This window comes from Pseudogymnoascus destructans (genome assembly GCF_001641265.1).
Source record: "Pseudogymnoascus destructans isolate 20631-21 unplaced genomic scaffold scaffold_13, whole genome shotgun sequence".
NCBI lineage: Eukaryota > Fungi > Ascomycota > Leotiomycetes > Thelebolales > Thelebolaceae > Pseudogymnoascus > Pseudogymnoascus destructans.
Genome location: NW_020167532.1, coordinates 672,050 through 690,593, shown reverse-complemented (window position 1 = coordinate 690,593; position 18,544 = coordinate 672,050). Strand labels below are relative to the sequence as shown.

The 18,544-nt window shown below is 48.9% G+C and overlaps 2 protein-coding genes across 2 annotated transcripts; one reads left to right on the top strand and one right to left on the bottom strand.

The window, feature by feature from the left end:
- Positions 1–8,529: 8,529 nt before the first annotated feature.
- VC83_05388 (uncharacterized protein) lies at positions 8,530–9,015 on the bottom strand (the record flags this gene model as incomplete). Its single annotated transcript, XM_024469010.1, has 1 exon — positions 8,530–9,015. The coding sequence occupies one exon, from the start codon at positions 9,013–9,015 to the stop codon at positions 8,530–8,532; it is 486 nt and encodes a 161-aa protein (XP_024323240.1).
- Positions 9,016–11,635: 2,620 nt separating this feature from the next.
- On the top strand, positions 11,636–15,021 carry VC83_05387 (uncharacterized protein). The gene has a single exon (XM_024469009.1). It carries the CDS (start codon positions 12,254–12,256, stop codon positions 14,561–14,563), a length of 2,310 nt encoding a protein of 769 aa, XP_024323233.1. The 5' UTR covers positions 11,636–12,253; the 3' UTR covers positions 14,564–15,021.
- The last annotated feature ends 3,523 nt before the right edge of the window (positions 15,022–18,544 follow it).

Genomic DNA, 18,544 nt, shown 5'->3' with positions numbered 1-18,544 from the left:
TCGCTTTGACCCTTCGTCTCTCTCGGTGGTAGCCGCTTGTTGCGACGCCGGTGAGACGTTTGGAAAGGGTGACTCCCACAAGAGTTACGGTGGTGAGTGCGCCCTGGCTCAGAGGGTATTTTAGTTTAGAGTCGTAGATAGCAACGACTCTGTTTCTTCCACTTTGTCGTCCCTCCCGTGATCATAGTTTTGTTCCTCGCCCGTCTCCCATGCCGTAACCCATCCGAGTAGTTCTCGAGGTGGACCTGGTAAATCTTGGTATTCCGTGTGAAACTCTCTGTCTATCACTTCGCTGCTAGGCTCAGGCGGATCCTGACTAGGTAGGGGGTTGTTTGGATCCTTCATGAGGATGTCTGGTGAGAACACATTGTGTATTTGAGAACCGATAGGTAGTTCCAATCGAAACACGTGCCCAATCCGTTTAAACACCGTATATGGTCCGACCCATTGTTGGCCCAACTTGCGGCTAGGGTGGGAGTTCTTCAAATTTTTGGTCAATAGGTACACTCTATCTCCTACGTCCCAGTCAATGGCCCTTCGGCGTTGATTCGCGTGCTTAGACATTTCCTCTTGTGCCTTTGACATGTTTTCCTTTGCATGGACCCATGCGGTATGCATTCAGTCTGCAACCGCCTTGGCTTCATCCCACTTTAGGGTCTCCTGGGGGTTGGTGCTTTTTGGGGTGTTCCAATCCCAACTCGTACACGGATCGGTTCCATACTTGAGTTGGTAGGGGGTCATGCCAATGGAGGCATAGGGGAGTGTCATTTGCACACGGTCCATTATGGGGATGAGTTCGCTCCAGTTATCCTGGTAATGGGATACCAAAGGCCTCAGTCTCTGATTGATGTATCGGTTCATGGTTCCCGTCTGTCCATCGGTCTGCTTATGATAGGCAGTCGACAGCTTAACCTTAACACTGATAATTCGGCAGAACTCCTGCCAAAAGGATGATACGAATTGGGGTCCGCGGTCGCTTACAATTTACTCCGGTGTGTGTCCGAATCAGTATATCCATTTGATGAACAATTGTGCCATTTGCCGGGCAGTTGTGGTTTTGTAGCAAGGTATGGTCACTGAACTCTTGCCGAGTCGGTCCATAAACACTAAGATGCTGTCGTATCCATGCTTGTCCCTTGGGAACTCCTTGAAGTCCATGGTGAGGTGTTGCATAGGATATTCGGGTACGGGCAGCGGGTGTAGGAATCCTTGTTGCTTGGTGACATTGGTATGAGAAAGCCGACATGTCACACAATTCCTCACATAGCGCAAACAATCCGCTTCCATCCTGACCCAGTAGCAATCAATTGATAGGTTTTCTGGCCGCTAGGATGTGCCACTGACACCTGGTCATGCGCTTCTCGGATTAGTTTTGTACATAGCTCAGTGTGGTGATTTACACATAGCCGGCCTTTGTATAGAAGAAGCCGGCCGTTCAACGTGAACCTGTCAGGTAGGGGGTGTTTCGTACGTGTTTCTGTAAATGACTCTCTGTTGTCCTCACATAAATCCTCTATTAAATCGAAAGGCATCTGGGGCTTGGGGATGTCCATCGAATTAATGGATGCTATGTAGCTCTCGGCTAGTTCGGTGCTGATTCGGGGGTGCAGGCAGCTTGGACCTAACAATACCCTCGTGTTACGATGGAACAAGAAGGCTGGCCAACTACAGGACAGGAAGGAGGGAGGTCGCATGAGACCGGCCCTGGTACCTGGAGGGGCAGCAGGGAATAGTAGTTCCGAAAGTATCACGTGACGGACTCGCAGGATGATGAGAAGAGTCCTAAGAGTCCAGGACTCCGAGGACTCGAGTGAGTTCCCAGGAGTCCACTAGGCACGTGATGGACTCGCAGGATGATGAGAAGAGTCCTAAGAGTCCAGGACTCTGAGGACTCGAGTGAGTTCCCAAGAGTCCACTAGGCACGACGCCACTATATAAGTAGATAGTATTTCCTTAGATAGGAGCTTCGTGCTCAACTCAATACAGTATTTGTTATATACTAGTAACGTGTTACTTGAAGCCTTTGTGTCTGATCCCCTGCCTCCTCTGATAAGTAAACCTTTACGCAAGAGAACCTCTGTGTCTTCTATCGTTTAGAAGTCAGCGTTACACCTCGCCCTACTATCAAGCTTGACTTTCTGCTGCGTTACCAAGTCTTGGTCTCTTTGGCTTAGCATACCTGCCTTCTGGTTATTCTTGCCTGTGGTGTACCTAATGCAGAAGTTAGTTCCATCCACTGAACTTGCTTCGTGGTGAGAACCTTGGTAGACATGAAATATTCTAGTAAACGGTGGTCAGTGTAGACATCGACTCAGTGGCGCACCGAAGCCAACTCGGGCCTCCATTATCCGAAGGCCTTTACTATTGCGAATAGTTCCTTGTCATAGATCTCCCAGTTGATCTCGTGTCCGGATAGGACATGACTGTAGAACGAGGGTGTTCTTGGGAGAGGACACCAGCTACGACTCCATCGAAGGAATCTGTCTCCAGCTTCGTAGGCAATTTGGGGTTGAAGTGGTGAAGTGCCTGTACTGCTAGGAGTTGCCAGCGCAATTCCTCAAAAGCAGCCTCGCATTTGTCTGTCCATCGGAACTGCTCCGAGGGACTAGTGATGGTGGTGAGGGGCTTTGCTATTTTGCCAAAATTGTGAATGAATTGTCTATAGAAGCCACAGAATCCCAGGTAGGACTTCACACCCGTAACAGTGGTCGGTCGGATCCAGTTACAAAGGGGTTCAATTTTGTCAGGGTCCGCTTCGACACCGGAGGTAGTGAGAACATAACCCAAGTATTTTGTCCTGGTGACGTTGAACTCGCATTTGGAGTCCAGTTTCTCGGAGACGCTGTGGGACCTTATGCACATGCTCTATGTGTTCCGTAGGGTCCTCTGAATAGATTAGGATGTTGTCTAAGTATGCGGTACAGAAGTCGCCTAAATATTGCATCAGGACGTCATTCATATACCGCTGATAGGTTGCGGGACCGTTCGTTAGTCCAAACGGCAGTACTTTGCACTTATAGGATCCATAGAGAGTCCGAAAGGTCGTGTACTCTTCCAAGTCGGGGTGCATCCGTATGCGATGGAAGGCTTGTCTGATATCTAGCTTCGTGAAGATTTTTGCTTTCGACACCCGTCCTAGTAGTTCGTCGATACGCGGGATGGGGTAGGGATCATTCCGGGTGAGACCATTTAACTTCCGGTAATCGATGCAAAATCTTAATTTGCCATCCGCTTTCTTTACAGATAGGATAGGGGACGTGAAGGGGCTGTTGCTGTTTATGATGAAGCCTTTCTCTAGGTTCTCTAACAGGTATTGCTTGGTAGCCTTAAGCTCTTCGGTGCCCTGTCGATATAACAGGGAGAAAGCGTTTGGTAAAGGGGCTTCGAGCTGTATCTTGTGGTCATATATGCGGTGTGGGGGGATTCGATCTGATTCCAACTTAAAAAGACATCGGTGTACTTCCGGTGCATATGCGGAAGCTTCTGCTGGATGAGACGGAGCGTTTCTTCGTCCTCTACCAACTCCTTTTCATGGATGATCTGGTCAATTTCGTAGATGCTAGTCTGAAAGAACTCGGAGTCACTTCGCATCATCTCATGATGGAAGGCATTGGCACTGATTTCGCATATCCGTATGGGTGTGAAACTAGGTTCAGTTTCACTAGTAGTGGGGGAGAAACCTCTTGGTTTCAGGTAGGACTCGGTGGCATATCAGTGATCTCTTCATAGCCTGAAGTTATCACTTTCATGTTCATCGAGCGTCCGCCTGCGTGGTGTCTGTCTTCGCGGTGGATTGCAGCATCCCTGCGATTCGCATCCGGTTGGTATGTGGGATGTTGAATGGACGTTTCTCGCGTGTAGTAGGGCAAGGTGATCTCCTGCTCCAGCTAGGAGTCGGCGGGTACTCCTTTGGCCATACTAACCAGCTCTTTGCAGAGTCGAGTAGTATTCGGAAGCGGCTGAAAAGCTTCTTCCCAATTATCACATCTTGTGCTCCGAGGCCCAGGAGTACAAAGGGGCAGTTATATATCCGACGTCCTTCGACTGTTAAGTGTAACCGAATATACTCTGATACGTGGCCTTGGATTTTGCGCTGAAATCCACGTATGGGTACAGAGTAGGGTAGTTTCCGTATGGGGCTCTGAAGCGCTTTTGACATTCGTATTGCGAAAGGCTTGTTAATGAAGAGGTAGCCATTTGCTCCTGTGTCTGCTAGGGACTTTGTTTGCACCCCGAGTCCATTCATACTCAGGGTCGTGTCGACTAAGAACTGGGTACCTCCCAGGAGTTCTCGTAAGTCTAGTCCTCACAGGTCACATTTGCATAGACCTAGGAAGGAGCCTTCTCCTAGGGCTCATCGTTTTCCTCGGGGGACGCATCCGATTAAAGTTCCATGGCTTCCTCCCATTGTTCTTCTGCCTCAGGGTTGTTACGGTCGATTTCGTTGATAGTAGCATTAAGGGGGCATTTGTCCTGGAAATGGCTGGGCTTGCCACACTTGAAACAGTTCCCTGAGGATGCTGGGACTGCGGTCTTCACACGCTCCGGCATCGTTGGCTTGGGGAGGAACGTGGTTCGGGTGAACAGAGCGGGTGTGGCTCGAGTCGGCTTCGATGCTGACGCCTTTGCCGTATCCATGGTACGTGTGGACGTCCTTGCGAGAGCGGGTAGCGGATTCAATTCGTTGTTCTGGTGCTGTTCCTGATCTAAGGCAGTAAGTTCTCGTACCATGGTCTGGTAGTCTCCATTCCATTGGTTTTTAATGATCGCGACGCGGCTGCGGAATTGGGGAGTCAACTTGTTCCACATGTACCGAAACCATTCCGACTCGGAGACTTGTCCTATGATAGCTGCACTTTGGAAATGAACCTTGAACTCTGGGAACGTTTCCCTAACATGCCCCTTCTCTCCCATTTGCAGGTCGTCGAAGAGGTTCCTGGCCTGTTCCGTCTCGTTGCCTGTGAGGTAGTATGAACCTAGTAGGTCCATCATCTTGTCAGCACTGTGGAACCCATGCGTAGTGGACAGGTATTGGGGCTCTAGGTAGGTCTTAGCCAGGCCGGTTGTAGTTCCCCATATCAACGCTCTTCTTGAGACGTCGGTAAGGTAGTGGTCCTCATTGACTACGAGTCAGTCCTGAATTGAAGCGAGATCTCTGGAATCACGGCTATTTGAAGTCGTCAGGTCTCTCCTCCGAAATGTCACCGAGTCGCGGTCGATGTCGTAATGGTAGTTCTCCTGAGTCGTTCCGGTGTGGGATATTATTGAAGTACGGCCGTCCCCGGCAGGCGTGATCTTTTTTGTATAATGTAAGGACACAGGGCACCCAGCTCACAGTAATAGTGCAAGTCGGAGGCTAAACGGATGCTATCCTATAGGTCTACTACGAAGGATACAAAAAAGATGATGAGGAACCCCGTTGGGTCAATCCCCTTAGGTACCCGAAACGGGTCCGACTCGGCTAACCTGCCCTAACTCTCCCCACGTGACCGTAACCTGCCCAACTCCAATCCTTTCTGTCACTGAGGGTGGAGGCATCCTTACATGAAGCTTTAAAGCCATATTGATCATTTGATAAGTTGAGCTCCAGCAGACTAGCATATCAAGTGTCAACTGACAGACTTTAATACCTGCAGCTTTACACTGATTCTTCAAGGCATCTTTCCATCCACAGCGGTTCCGAAATACATATATATGATGCCGGAGCTTGGCAAGAACAGTCACGATTTCGTTTTCAATAGTAGTTGGTATTCATGCAGCCCCAACCTCAAGCCGGTATGCCTCTACCCTTTCATCAGGCATTGCCTTTAAGTAAGCTAAAGTAGCTTGAACAGCAATGTTGATAATATGCCCAATACAGCGTATGTCTCCTGCTTTCGCTGTAAAAGCCCATGGTTGTTTCAGGGTAATAGGTTGCGCCGATGCCAGTTTCTCATATTCTAATAGCATAGTTGTATTCGTAGACGCATTATCTCTTGTAATTGTAAAGATCGCAGGCGTAATACTATAATCGTCCGTTGCATGTATCATCTGTTGCAAGGTATTCGCCAGAGTGGATTGTTGTATAATGTCAAGTATAGTATTTCTCATTTGTGTCATACTGACACTCGTTGCACTCAGTTTGCTATCAAACTCAAGAGCAAACTTAGAAATCTCCTCCTCAAACCTACAAGTCACTATACATATTTTGGCTTGTCACACCAACAACAAGAGCAATACTACTCAACGATTGCTACAACCCTCTATAATTTATTATGTCATTGCTCCTTAGTTACTGGGCTGATATGACCACATAGCATATCTCTACAACCCTCTATGATTCATTACATGACATCATTCCTTAGTTACTGGGCTAATACTACACATGACATATCTCTATCAACTAGAGGCCTAGGAACATGAACGATAGCTCTAGAAGCTTCTACAACCCTCTATGATTCATTACACGTCATCGCTCCTTAGTTACCTACAAGATTGGTTAAGTTATGACATAATCTGTCTATAGGGGTACTCTAACCTTGGACCTCCTTTCACTTCCTATAGGCTAGGAACCTAGGAGATGGTTCTATGGGATTCTCTTACGTCGACTACAGTTACCAAGCCTGGTTAGTCATGGAATGTCTTGGAAAATGAGAGAACTACACTCCTTTAGCATAAATAGGATTGCCCTTTCCTTAAGAAAGGGCAAGCAGACAATACAGTAAATCGACTATCACATACTTCCACATCTTTTCCAAGCTTCCAAGCATTGATCTTGTTACTCCTTGTTTCTGAAAAGTCTGTGAGGTGCTAACCTCTGACTTATCCCTGAGTTCTCAGACTCAACATTTGTTGCAACTTGTCTAAACCACTCCACTACATCATACACCTGATTGCTGCATTGTGGAATAGTCTAAGCTACGACCCTTTGGCTCTTTTTCCTAAGACAGTGTGTTGTCTTAGTAAAATCATCCCTTCCTTGGGTGGCTAGATTCTCACATCTGGTGCACCCACCATTACACTATCATCACTCTGGGGAACTCAGTAAGGAATGATTTAGGCATTCCGCAGCACCGTTCTGGTGTGATGTGTACGCCATCGTAAACTCAAATAGAATGCTGTAGGTAGGCGTATACAGGGTCTGTAACCTCCTGTATTCCTTTGTGTTGTCATATTGGACTACCTTTATCTTCAGGCCAGTCTCTATCTCGATCATCACCTTGAATTCGGTGAAGATCTTCCTGAACTGGTCTTTAGTCGTTGCTAGGTAAACCCACGATTTCCTTGAGGCATCATCAGTGAAGGTGATAAAATACACCTCTCCATCGATGTTCGGCCTCCTATATGGGACCCATATATCAGTATGGATGCGGCCGAGGACTTCCTTTGCATGCTCAGGGGCTTGTCGATTGATCACCCTGGTGCTCTTGTTGAGCAAGCATGCTTCGCATGGGTCTTCGATCCCCTTAATGGCGCCAGCCATCCCATGGACAGCAATGTGGACAAGCCTCAAGCTCTTCGAGCTTGAGTGTCCAAAACGTTGATGCCAAAGCATCGCATCCTTCGATGACAATGCTAGTGTCTTGTCCTGCTTTCTTGGTGGGTTGACCACCGTACAGAAAGCTGTTTCCTGTGTGCCGTCAAGTACGTATGACTTGTCAACACACACAGCAACGCCAGCAACTTGGCCATCGAGCTCAAGAAGTAACTTGCCTCCATTGGTCGTCCTTGTCATGATGCCCCTATCCTGGAGATGGGACACCGAGATGAGGTTTCCGGCGAGGTGTGGGACATGAAGCACATCGTGCATCAATATCCTGAGTTTCTCACCCTTCACAAGGGTGTTGAAAGCAACGGTCCCTTCGCCAATGGCCTCGATTGATGCACTGTTTGCGATATTAACCGGTATTGACATGCTCAGCAGCTTATAACTGACAAAAGCATCCCGGTCGTATGTCATATGGCAAGAGCACCTAGAATCCACGATCCATGAGTGCCCCTGAGAGCCGCCACCCTCAAGCCAATTGCTTTTTTCTTCGGCGGCGATGGCGATCCAAGCTGTGGTTGATGCCGCCGCCATTCTTGCTTCTTCAGGGGGTGGTGATAAACCTCTCCCACCAGGAGCGGGAAGTGGTCCGGTTGAGGGGTTCCTTTTAGGTTCACCGTTTCTTCTTGACCGGCAGTCACTTCGATAGTGACCCTTCTTACCGCAATGATAACAGGTGATGTCCTCAAGCAGTGGTGCTTGACCACCTCCTCCTTGACGTCCTCCTCGTCTGTGGCCACGGCTTGCACCATGGCCGCCTCTCCCACTGCCTCTTCCTCTTCCACCACCGGTATTCGCATTGGTGTTGGTTTGGAGGGCGTTCTCGTTCAGCTTCTTGCCTCCGTCGAGAAACTGATCAGAATCAGCGAAGGCTTTCGTCACCACTGCGTAAGTTGGTGATTCCATAACGCTAATTGTAGCAGCTGTTTGATCGTATCGAGAGCCGCGGGCTCTTATAATCGATATGAGCTTTGTCGTCTTATTCTGATCAGTCGGGCGCTCCGTTATATCATGCTCCGCAAGCTCTTTCTGAAGCCGACTGAGCTCAAGTGATACTTTATAAACCGAGACTGAGGAGAGTAGTGGCTGTAGGCAATGCGGTCCATCAACTGTTGTCGCCCAATAGGGGCATATATCCTCTTGAGGGTATCCCACATCTCCTTCACCGTTCCAAGCTCTGCGATATTCGAGAGCGGTTCAGGAGTGCAGAAACCGGTGATGGTCTCTATCGCCCCTTCCTCACGCTTCGTTACTCTCTGGTCTCTTTTTCTGTCGATCTTCCTCTTGGCCGCCTTCCCTTCGGGGGTCTCTTTGGCGGCGTCAGTCCGGTTCTCAAAATCCTCCTCGTCAGTATTAGCGTTCGACTCATATCCAGAGTCAACCGCCCCATATAAGTCCCGACGCTTGAGGTAGTTCATTACTTGGATACTCCATATCCTTCCCGTCACTCTGGTCAGACGGGGCTTGTCACCGCCAAGATCTCGATCCATGCTTTGGACGAGTCCTCACTTTGGTGCCTGGTCAGGTCACTGTTGCCCATTGATCAGCTTTCCTGGCGGTAGGACTGAGCTTCGAAAGCAGCTTAGTATTCTCACTATATGGATGTGAGAACTCGGAATCAATCGTTCAAAATGTGATATCGACGGCAGGCACGACCGGGCTCATAACCTGTTGGAGTGTATTACAGTGACCGGGGATCACACCCAAATTGTAAGGGTTCTCTGGTACCCGAAATGCTCACTTCTGGGCAGCGCCAGCGAGTATCACAATCAAGGGCAGTATGTAGAGTAAATTGATCAAATTGAATTAATTACGCTATCTAATGGGCCTACGTATATATTTGTAGGCTTCGTGGGCAAGCCCAAGACCCTAACAAGAAGGGTGTAATGGTGGGTGCACCAGATATGAGAATCTAGCCACCCAAGGAAGGGATGAATTTACTAAGACAACACACTGTCTTAGGAAACAGAGCCAAAGGGTTGTAGCTTAGACTATTCCACAACGCAGCAATCAGGTGTATGATGTGGTGAAGTGGTTTAGACAAGTTGCAACAAATGTTGAGTCTGAGAACTCAGGGGTAAGTCAGAGGTTAGCACCTCACTGACTTTTCAAAAACAGAGAATAACAAGATCAATGCTTGGAAGCTTGGAAAAGACGTAGAAGTATGTGCTAGTCGATTTACTGTATTGTCTGCTTGCCCTTTCTTAAGGAAAGGGCAATCCTATTTATGCCAAAGGAGTGTAGTTCTCTCATTTTCCATGACTTTCCATGACTAACCAGGCTTGGTAAATGTATTAGAAATCAAGTGCGACCCACAACTAGCTTGCTAATCATGTAGTGAACGTAAGAGAATCCCATAGAACCATCTCTTGGGTTCCTAGCCTATAGGAAGTGAAAAGGAGGTCCAAGGTCAGAGTACCTATAGACAAATTATGTCATAACTTAACCAATCTTGTGGGTAACTAAGGAGCGATGATGTGTAATGAATCATAGAGGGTTGTAGAAGCTTCTAGAGCTATCGTTCATGTTCCTAGGCCTCTAGTTGGTAGAGATATGCCATGTGGTAGTATTGGCCCACCCCCTTAAGGAGGAGATTTTCTTAATAACTTGTTCAATGAGTGTCCAAATGATATGCCGTGATGTATGTAGCATAAACAGATGTAGTAGAAGAGTTTGCAGCAATCGTTGAGTAGTATTGCTTCTGTTGTTGGTGTGATAAGCCAAGATATGTATGGTGACTTGTAGGTTTGAGGAGGAGATTTCTAAGTTTGCTCTTGAGTTTGATAGCAAACTGAGTGCAACGAATGTCAGTATGACAAAGGGCATTGGCGTCCAATATGTGATAGGATTCGGTGGCTGCATACGGTTATGCACCACCTGAGCCAATCCGGGAACCAGGCGGTCAGAATGGTGGAAAACTGATTTCCAGGGCCAAATGGCCACCGTAGCCCATAGCCCACGTTCTATTCCCAACAGGGACTCACCGAGTACTACGGAGGTGTTGTTCATAAGTTTTGTGAGTGGGTTGGGCTAGGGCCCCTGCGTAGGCTGGTTTGGCAATTCTGGCCAAAGTACCGATTCTCACGCATCACGAACACTTGAGTGTGAGAGCAATCAATTCTGTAGAATAATGAGTAGAGTAGATACCTAAACCCCTATATAAAACTATACTATAAGCCTAGTACTCTGTGTGCATACCATTTGCAGCAATTACTGCTGCCATACGTGTAGGCATACTATTAAGGAGAGCATTAAGCTCAGCTTCTCCAACTTGCTCCCACTCTCCCTTAACAGCTACACGGAGCTGGTCGTAGGACATATGTTCTGGATGATTATCTTGTAGATAATTCTTCATAATATGCCACACCCGTTCAATTGGGTTGAGATCTGGTGAATACGGGGGCCATTCTATAGGGCAAATACCACGGGATCTCAACTCTTCATATGTTGCACCTGCTCTATGACCTGGAGCTCCATCTTGCATCAATGTAAGGCCTGGGTGTAGGCGTAGCCAGCCGTGGATTAGAGGGACAGTATGAGCCATATAGGACTCAGCTCCTATTTTCCCATATTCCTTCTCCCAAAATAGTATAGGACCCTTTCCAAGACCACCTGAGAAGCATCCCCAGAACATCCAACCTCTAGGGATTGTTAGTAAATCCTATAGTAAATAGGAGTCTCTTACCTTCTCCGTTGTACTCTATCTACAACACATGTATCATCCCACATTTCCCCTGCTTTTCAAGTAACACACGTACGAGTATGGCGGCCTCCCGTTACCCACGTCTCGTCAGTCCAAAGTATCCTATTCCAATCATTCCATACCCAATCCTTATGTTCAATAGCCCATGCAAGTCGCTTTTGTCGATTTGTCTCTGAGATAATAGGCTTCCGCATAGCAATCCCTTAATAATTATTAGTCTATAATCGTTGGTTCTCAAACCACCGCCTGGAGGCGGTTGGCGAAAGCGAACTGGGACGCGAAAGCGATTGTGGGACACTTCGGGAGCGGACTCGCGACGCGACACGACCGACCATGAACATGACTGACAACGTAACAATGCTGTAAATATATATAAGTTATAGAATTAAATAATTAAAAAAGATTTGGATCAATATTGTCAGGCAGTGATTGATCATCACAGCCACCGTCACTTGCATCGTGAATCATGTCGTAGTCCAAGCCTGCAAAGTTCACGTACCCACTCTCCTCAATGGCTAACAGTCGGTCCGCCTCCTCCTCCTCCTCACGTTTCTTCTGTGTAACGTCCGGGTCAATGATTTCTGTACGTAAGCCAATTGGTGGCTCCGTGTCTGGGTTACTTTTTTGAAATTCATGTAGGTCCTTTTTCCGTGTACGTTCTGCCTTCCGTGCATCGATGCCAGCACGGAGCTGCATCTTACGCTCAACGTTCACCATGCGTGTTCTCTCTCTTTTCTCCCATGCTTCTTCTAAAAGTTGCTCCTTTACCTTCTTCTCATAAATCCTTTGCCGTGCATGTTCAACTGTAATAGCACCACCTTTTTGAATAGATTTCCGACTTCTTCTATTGTTGACATAAGCGGTCTCTCGCCCCGAATCTGTTAGCGCAAGGCTACCATTGTGGCGTGGCGACAGCCTTCCAGGCCCTTCTAGAGGGGCACAGTAAGAAAGAAGGCTTGAAGTTGTTCCTGCGAAGGAAAATGCATTGTTACAAACTAAGAAGCCGGTAACTCTAAAATTCAATCATGGCAGCGCCTGCTGAGCTGAGCTGGTCTGCGCCTTTCACGGTGGCTCCAACGGCACAGATTACGAAGAACTTAACCGGCGACAAGATACTCCTGCCACCTTCTGCTCTGGAGCAACTCCTCGCCGCTTCACAAGCTGTTCCGACACCTCAACACAATGCTATCCGTGCGGGCTTCGATCCTTTCAATCCATACTCTCTAACTGCTGCCCGAGCAGAAGCATCACAATGGCACGATACACAACAACAGCTACCCCACCCTCTGACCTTCCGGCTTGTCAATCCCAAGAATGGCCGCGTTATATATGCTGGCATCCGAGAGTTTTCAGCTGAGGAGGGCCAGATTGGGCTCAGCCCTTCTCTCTTAGACGCTCTTGGGGTTACAACAGAGGCGGTCGGAGGTGTCGAGGGAGAGCCAATAGACCTCACGGACGATAACGAGGTTGGAGAAGTGGATAGGATAATGGTCCATGCGAAGCAGCTCCCAAAGGGCACATATGTTCGCCTACGGCCGTTGGAAGCCGGCTATAACCCGGATGATTGGAAATCGCTGCTCGAGCGACACTTACGAGAGAATTACACGACACTTACGAATGGCGAGGTACTCAAAATACCAGACACGAGCAGGAGAGGACACACCTTCCAAATTTTAATTGATAAATTCGTTCCGGAAGGAGATGCGATATGCGTCGTAGACACGGACCTAGAAGTCGATATAGAAGCATTGAACGAAGAACAGGCCAGGGAGACAGTGAAGCAGATTATGGAAAAAGCACAGAGCGCCCCGGGAACGGCAGAAGGTAGCTCCTCTGGATCCGTTCTGGATATATGGACTCCAGTACAGGGCCAGGTCTTGGAGGGAGAATATGTGGACTATGAGCTTCCTTCATGGGACAGATCCCGGATTCTTGAAATCGAAATCACCCTGGATGAAGGAGATGAGGTAGACCTATTCGTCAACCCTCTAGCTTCCCGGCAGAGAGCAAGACCGCGAGAGGAGGAGCATGTTTTTGGGGAGTTTGATAGCGAAACTTCTTCAAAAAATATACGTATACGGCCGACAAACGTCGAATTAGAGGGGGCCGAGTCGCTCTACATATCTGTCCATGGATACAGCCGTCCTGAGGGGCCTGATCTGGCCATGAAGCCATCCCCTCGACGTTACATATTGAGAGCCCAGTCGGTCGAAGATGGTACTCCAGACGTATTAACGGTGGACTTAACGACGGGCGAAGATTCTCATGACTCCGAGGATGAGCAGTGCAAGAACTGCCACCAATGGGTACCTAAACGCACAATGATGTTACACGAGAACTTTTGTTTACGCAACAACATTCTCTGCGAGCAATGCCAAAGCGTCTTCAAGAAAAATTCTCCGGAGTGGCAGTCTCACTGGCACTGCGAGCACGACTCAGCACATGGGAATTCTGCCGCCAGCCAGATCAAACACAACCATATCTACCACAGCGACGTCACTTGCCCATCTTGCGACTACCAAGCTTCATCCACCCCCGATCTCGCCCTCCACCGCACCACCCTCTGCCCCGGCAAGCTCATTCTCTGCCAATTCTGCCACCTCTCCGTCCCCCAAGAAGGCGACCCATCCGCGCCCTCCGCTGAAGCTCTTCTCTCCGGCCTCACAGCCCACGAGCTCGCCGATGGCGCCCGCACAACAAACTGTCACCTCTGCCAGGCCATCGTGCGTCTACGCGACATGACCACGCATCTCAAGCACCACGATCTCAGCCGGAACTCCAAGCCGCTGCCGCGCATCTGCCGCAACGTGAACTGCGGGCGCACGCTGGACGGCGTCAGCAAGAACGGGCAGGTTGGCACGGCGGCGCGGGTCGGGCAGGGACCGGGAAACGAGCTCGGGCTGTGCAGCATCTGCTTTGGGCCGTTGTATGTTAGTATGTATGACCCGGAGGGGAAAGCAATGAAGCGGCGGATTGAGAGGAGGTATTTGTCGCAGCTTATTACGAGGTGTGGGAAGGCATGGTGCGGGAATGAGGTGTGTAAACAGGGGAGGGTCAACCTGGGGATCACGAAAGGTGGGGTTGTTGTCACTGCTAAGGACGCGCTGCCAGAGGTGAAGCCGTTGCTGGTGGATCTTGGGAGCGCGCCGATGCACTTCTGTGTTGACGAGAGGAGCCAGAAGTGCAGGAAGTTGGCGGAGATGCTGGCTGCGGAGGGGGTTTACGAGTTAGAGTGGTGCATTGCGGCGTGTGAGGCAGAGACTGGGGAATTAGATGCCGCCAGGCAGTGGTTGTCGAACTGGGCTCCGAAGAAGACGGAGACCTCGTCGCGGTAGGGGGGAGTAGAGCTATTGGATATGGTATGATCAGCATAGCGTGGCACTCTTAGAAGATTCACATCACGAGACTAGTTGGAATATATTACGTGGCCGCTCGGCCCTCATACACTCCGTCGACTATACACATACTATGACTATGAATTATGTTTTATAACTTCCATGGTCATCTGCTACTTCTGGCCAAGACACACTTGTTGTCTTGGCTCACGCCCCACCTTTCTTACAGTTCCTCTATTGCACTCAAATCCTCATGGTCTACCTTACCGGGATTTCACGTTTTGAAACAAGGGTAGCGACACGGTTTGTGGACCTGTCACTAAATTTTGGTGGTACAATTTGAACGGTTTGCCGTCCATGCGCCCGTGGCCCCACATGTTTCTCATGCCCACGGTGTTCAGTCCCAAACGGTCGACGCAGAACACCAGTAAATAGGAAATAGATAGTAGTAGAACAGTAAAAGGAGTATACCGTTTGTTATCCTGCCTTGGTGACCAATATTGAGCCGTAATTGACCACAAAACTGGGATTGGTCTGCCACGGCAACTCCTGATATCCACCGAAGGCGGCCCTGGCTTGGTTGTGGCGCCAATATCGCAGCCATCAACGGTGGCAGGGCCGTATTTGTGGAATTCTCACTCCATGCCCGAAGCATCAGGCGGCGGAGTTCTCACTCCGCACCATGAGAAATAGACTTGGGGGCAAACTCCGGTCAAGCCTACGGACTTGCTTACCCGCGACTCAGAGGAGAGTTCTACAGTATATAGAGTAGCTAGAGTAGCTAGATTAAATGAATATGCATTTTACTATTGATCAATTGGGCCCTACTCGTGATACCGGAATTATCATTTACTATTCTACCGAACCTACCAAGCGCAGATTCAACAGGTTATGAGCCCGGACGCAGAGCGTTCTTATAACCAAGAATAGGATATCAAACATCGAGTGTCTAGAACGTCCAATCAGTCTCTCGAAAAGGTCTATACCTGTCGCCACCAGCAGCATCACTGGCCAGAATGACGACGGAAAGACTCATCGCCACGTTGAAGAGTCAAGAGAAGCTGAAGGGCAGTGCCAATTACCTCTCATGGAAGAGACGAATTGAACAGACACTAGCCCAGGCAAGCGTACTGGAATACGCTCTTGGCCTCGGCAAAGGGGTGAAGCCGGAGCCGGCTGACGAATATGAGAAGTTGGGTATCGGAAAGAAGGAATCAGCCTATATCATCTGGTTTACCGGTAACGCCCAAGCTTACTCGATAATCGAAGCCACATGCGGATCAGAAACAGTCGAAACGATTCGACTGACTGTCAGCGCCGCCGAAGCTTGGAAGCTCCTCCATAACCGGTATGAAGGAAAGGGCAACTTCGTGCTCACCAAAGGTTTCGACGACTGGCACTCACTATCACTTGATCCAGAAGATATAGCCGCCTTTAACATATGCTTTAAGAATATCAATTCAAAGTTATCAGGGGCTGGATTGGATGTTCCACCAGTCATGTCGATGCTGCATTACCTAAATGCAGTTCAAGCTACATTTCCCACTTGGGCGGACAAATATAGGGGCAAAATGCGGAAATACCAGTTGGGAAGCATGCCTACAATTGGAAATCTGGATGATCTAATGGACAGGCTCTTAGAAGAGAGCCGGTCCCGTAATGTCGCTGATGAACGAGCCGTCGCCTTATACGGAAACCAGCCACCAAAAAGAGGTGGGTATACTGGAAGGGCGAGTGGCTGTGGCGGCAGTAGAGGAGGGGCCCGTCAAGCCTCTGCCTCAAGACTAAGAGAGTCTTGCGACCACTGTGGCCGAGACTGGCATTCAGAAGCCAAGTGCTGGAAGAAGCACCCTGAGCAGCGGCCCTCTCATATAGGGGCTAATGATACTGCTAGAAAACAGGAGACGATCGCCTTGATAGCAGCTTTCGTTACAAATGGCCCAGCCAAACGTCAGGAATGGATCCTTGACTCAGGGGCGAGCCACCACATGTGCCATGACCGGAAGCTGTTTGCGAACTACGTTCAAAATGAGAGTTCCGAACGGCCAATTGAGACTGCCGGAGGAATGACTCGGGCAGAAGGGGTTGGCACAGTCCGCCTCACTTTTATTACCTCTACCGGCATAGAAAGAGAAGTAAGACTTGAACAAGTTTATCACTTACCTGAGCTCACGGTCAACCTGCTCTCAGCGAACAGGATTGGGCAAAAGGGGTTCTACATTGACAGTTTTACCCAGACCCTCCGAAGCAAGAAGAATAGACAAGAACTGTGTGCCTTCATGGCAACTAGTTCTCATATGAGAATCCTGACGGCCGAAGCGCAAATGCAGGCCTTCGCCGCCAGCACTAGAAAACAGGAGCCGCAGCCAATTGAGCTGTGGCACAGAAGACTCGGTCATCTTGGACCTGAGAACGTCCTTCGCACAGCAGCAACAACGACCGGCGTTGCTATACCAGTCAGCTTGGCAAAGAAGAAGCCACTAATATTAGAAGGGGGCTTTCAGTTCAAGCCATCGAGCACAATACTATGCAAGCCATGCACCACAGCAAAGTCGCTGCGGACGCAGTCGAAGAAGCCTCAAATAAGGGCTCTTCGTGCTTTCGACCGGATCCATATCGACATGATAGGACCAATTAAACCAAAGGGCATTGATGGCTCTGAGTGGGCCATTATGATGACTGACGATAAAACCCGGGCCCGATGAGTCTACCCTTTACAAAGAAAGGGTGATGCTCACCGAGCCATTGTCAATTTCTGCGAGTTAATCAAGACTCAATATGGAAGCTATCCTAAGGCTTTGCAGATTGACAATGGAACGGAATATGGGGGTGGCACTCTTCGAGCCTACTGTTCAGGAAAGGGGATACTAATCGAATATACAGTCATCTACACTCCTGAACAAGATGGAGTCTCTGAACGGTCAAATAGGACCATCATTGAGAAGACTAGGACGATGATCATCGAGATCATCGAATAGAAAGCCCAGCTAATAGTAGCTGAGCTAAGCAATGACCAGCTCAGGGCTCTTTGGCCTGAGATTATCAAAACGGCCATGTATATCACAAACCGGACCGCAACTCTCAGTTCAGGGCTTACTCCTATAGAGCTCCTTAGCACTGATCAAGGACAGGCATCGAAGCCTGACCTCTCACATATGAGAATAATAGGCTGCAATGCCCATTATCACATCCACAAAGAGAAACGGGCATGAAGTGCTTATAGCACTAGAGCTAGGACTGGAATCCTCGTCGGATATGACGGAAGCACCATATACCGGATATATGACCCTACAAACGTGGTTATCCGATCGTCAGCAGTAGTATTCGACGAGATCACCACACTGACAGAAGCAGCTGTCATTGAGATTAGCGATCTAGACAGCGAAACGGACCGTCTAGATGTGTTTGAGACACTAAAACAGGAAGGAAGCATCCCTAACAGCTGTAACGGACGTCAAAGCGACCCGCAAGCCTGTGAAACAGTCACTCGTGTCATACAGGACACTGAGCTAGAGCTGCTTAAAGAAGATACCATGGTCGTAGATAGACGGCCACATATTATGCAGTCTAGAAACATTGCTCAACAAGAAGAAAGTGATGACCAAGAAGCCATCGATCACCCACTGACATCGTTATGTTCAGCCGGAGTGGAGGCCTCGAGGCTCGCAGAATGCTGAGAATCACTGGTCACATACTCGCTGTCTAGTGTGTCTCCTTGTTCGATAGATGAACAGCATGGGGGCTGGCTTCCGTTGTCGAGTGTAATGGTGGGTGCACCAGATGTGAGAATCTAGCCACCCAAGGAAGGGATGAATTTACTAAGACAACACACTGTCTTAGGAAACAGAGCCAAAGGGTTGTAGCTTAGACTATTCCACAACGCAGCAATCAGGTGTGTGATGTAGTGAAGTGGTTCAGACAAGTTGCAACAAATGTTGAGTCTGGGAACTCAGGGGTAAGTCAGAGGTTAACACCTCACTG

What these genes read in the sequence shown, in the direction of transcription:
- VC83_05387 (XM_024469009.1), top strand. Translation starts at nt 12,254, where the DNA reads ATGGCAGCGCCTGCTGAGCTGAGCTGGTCTGCGCCTTTCACGGTGGCT.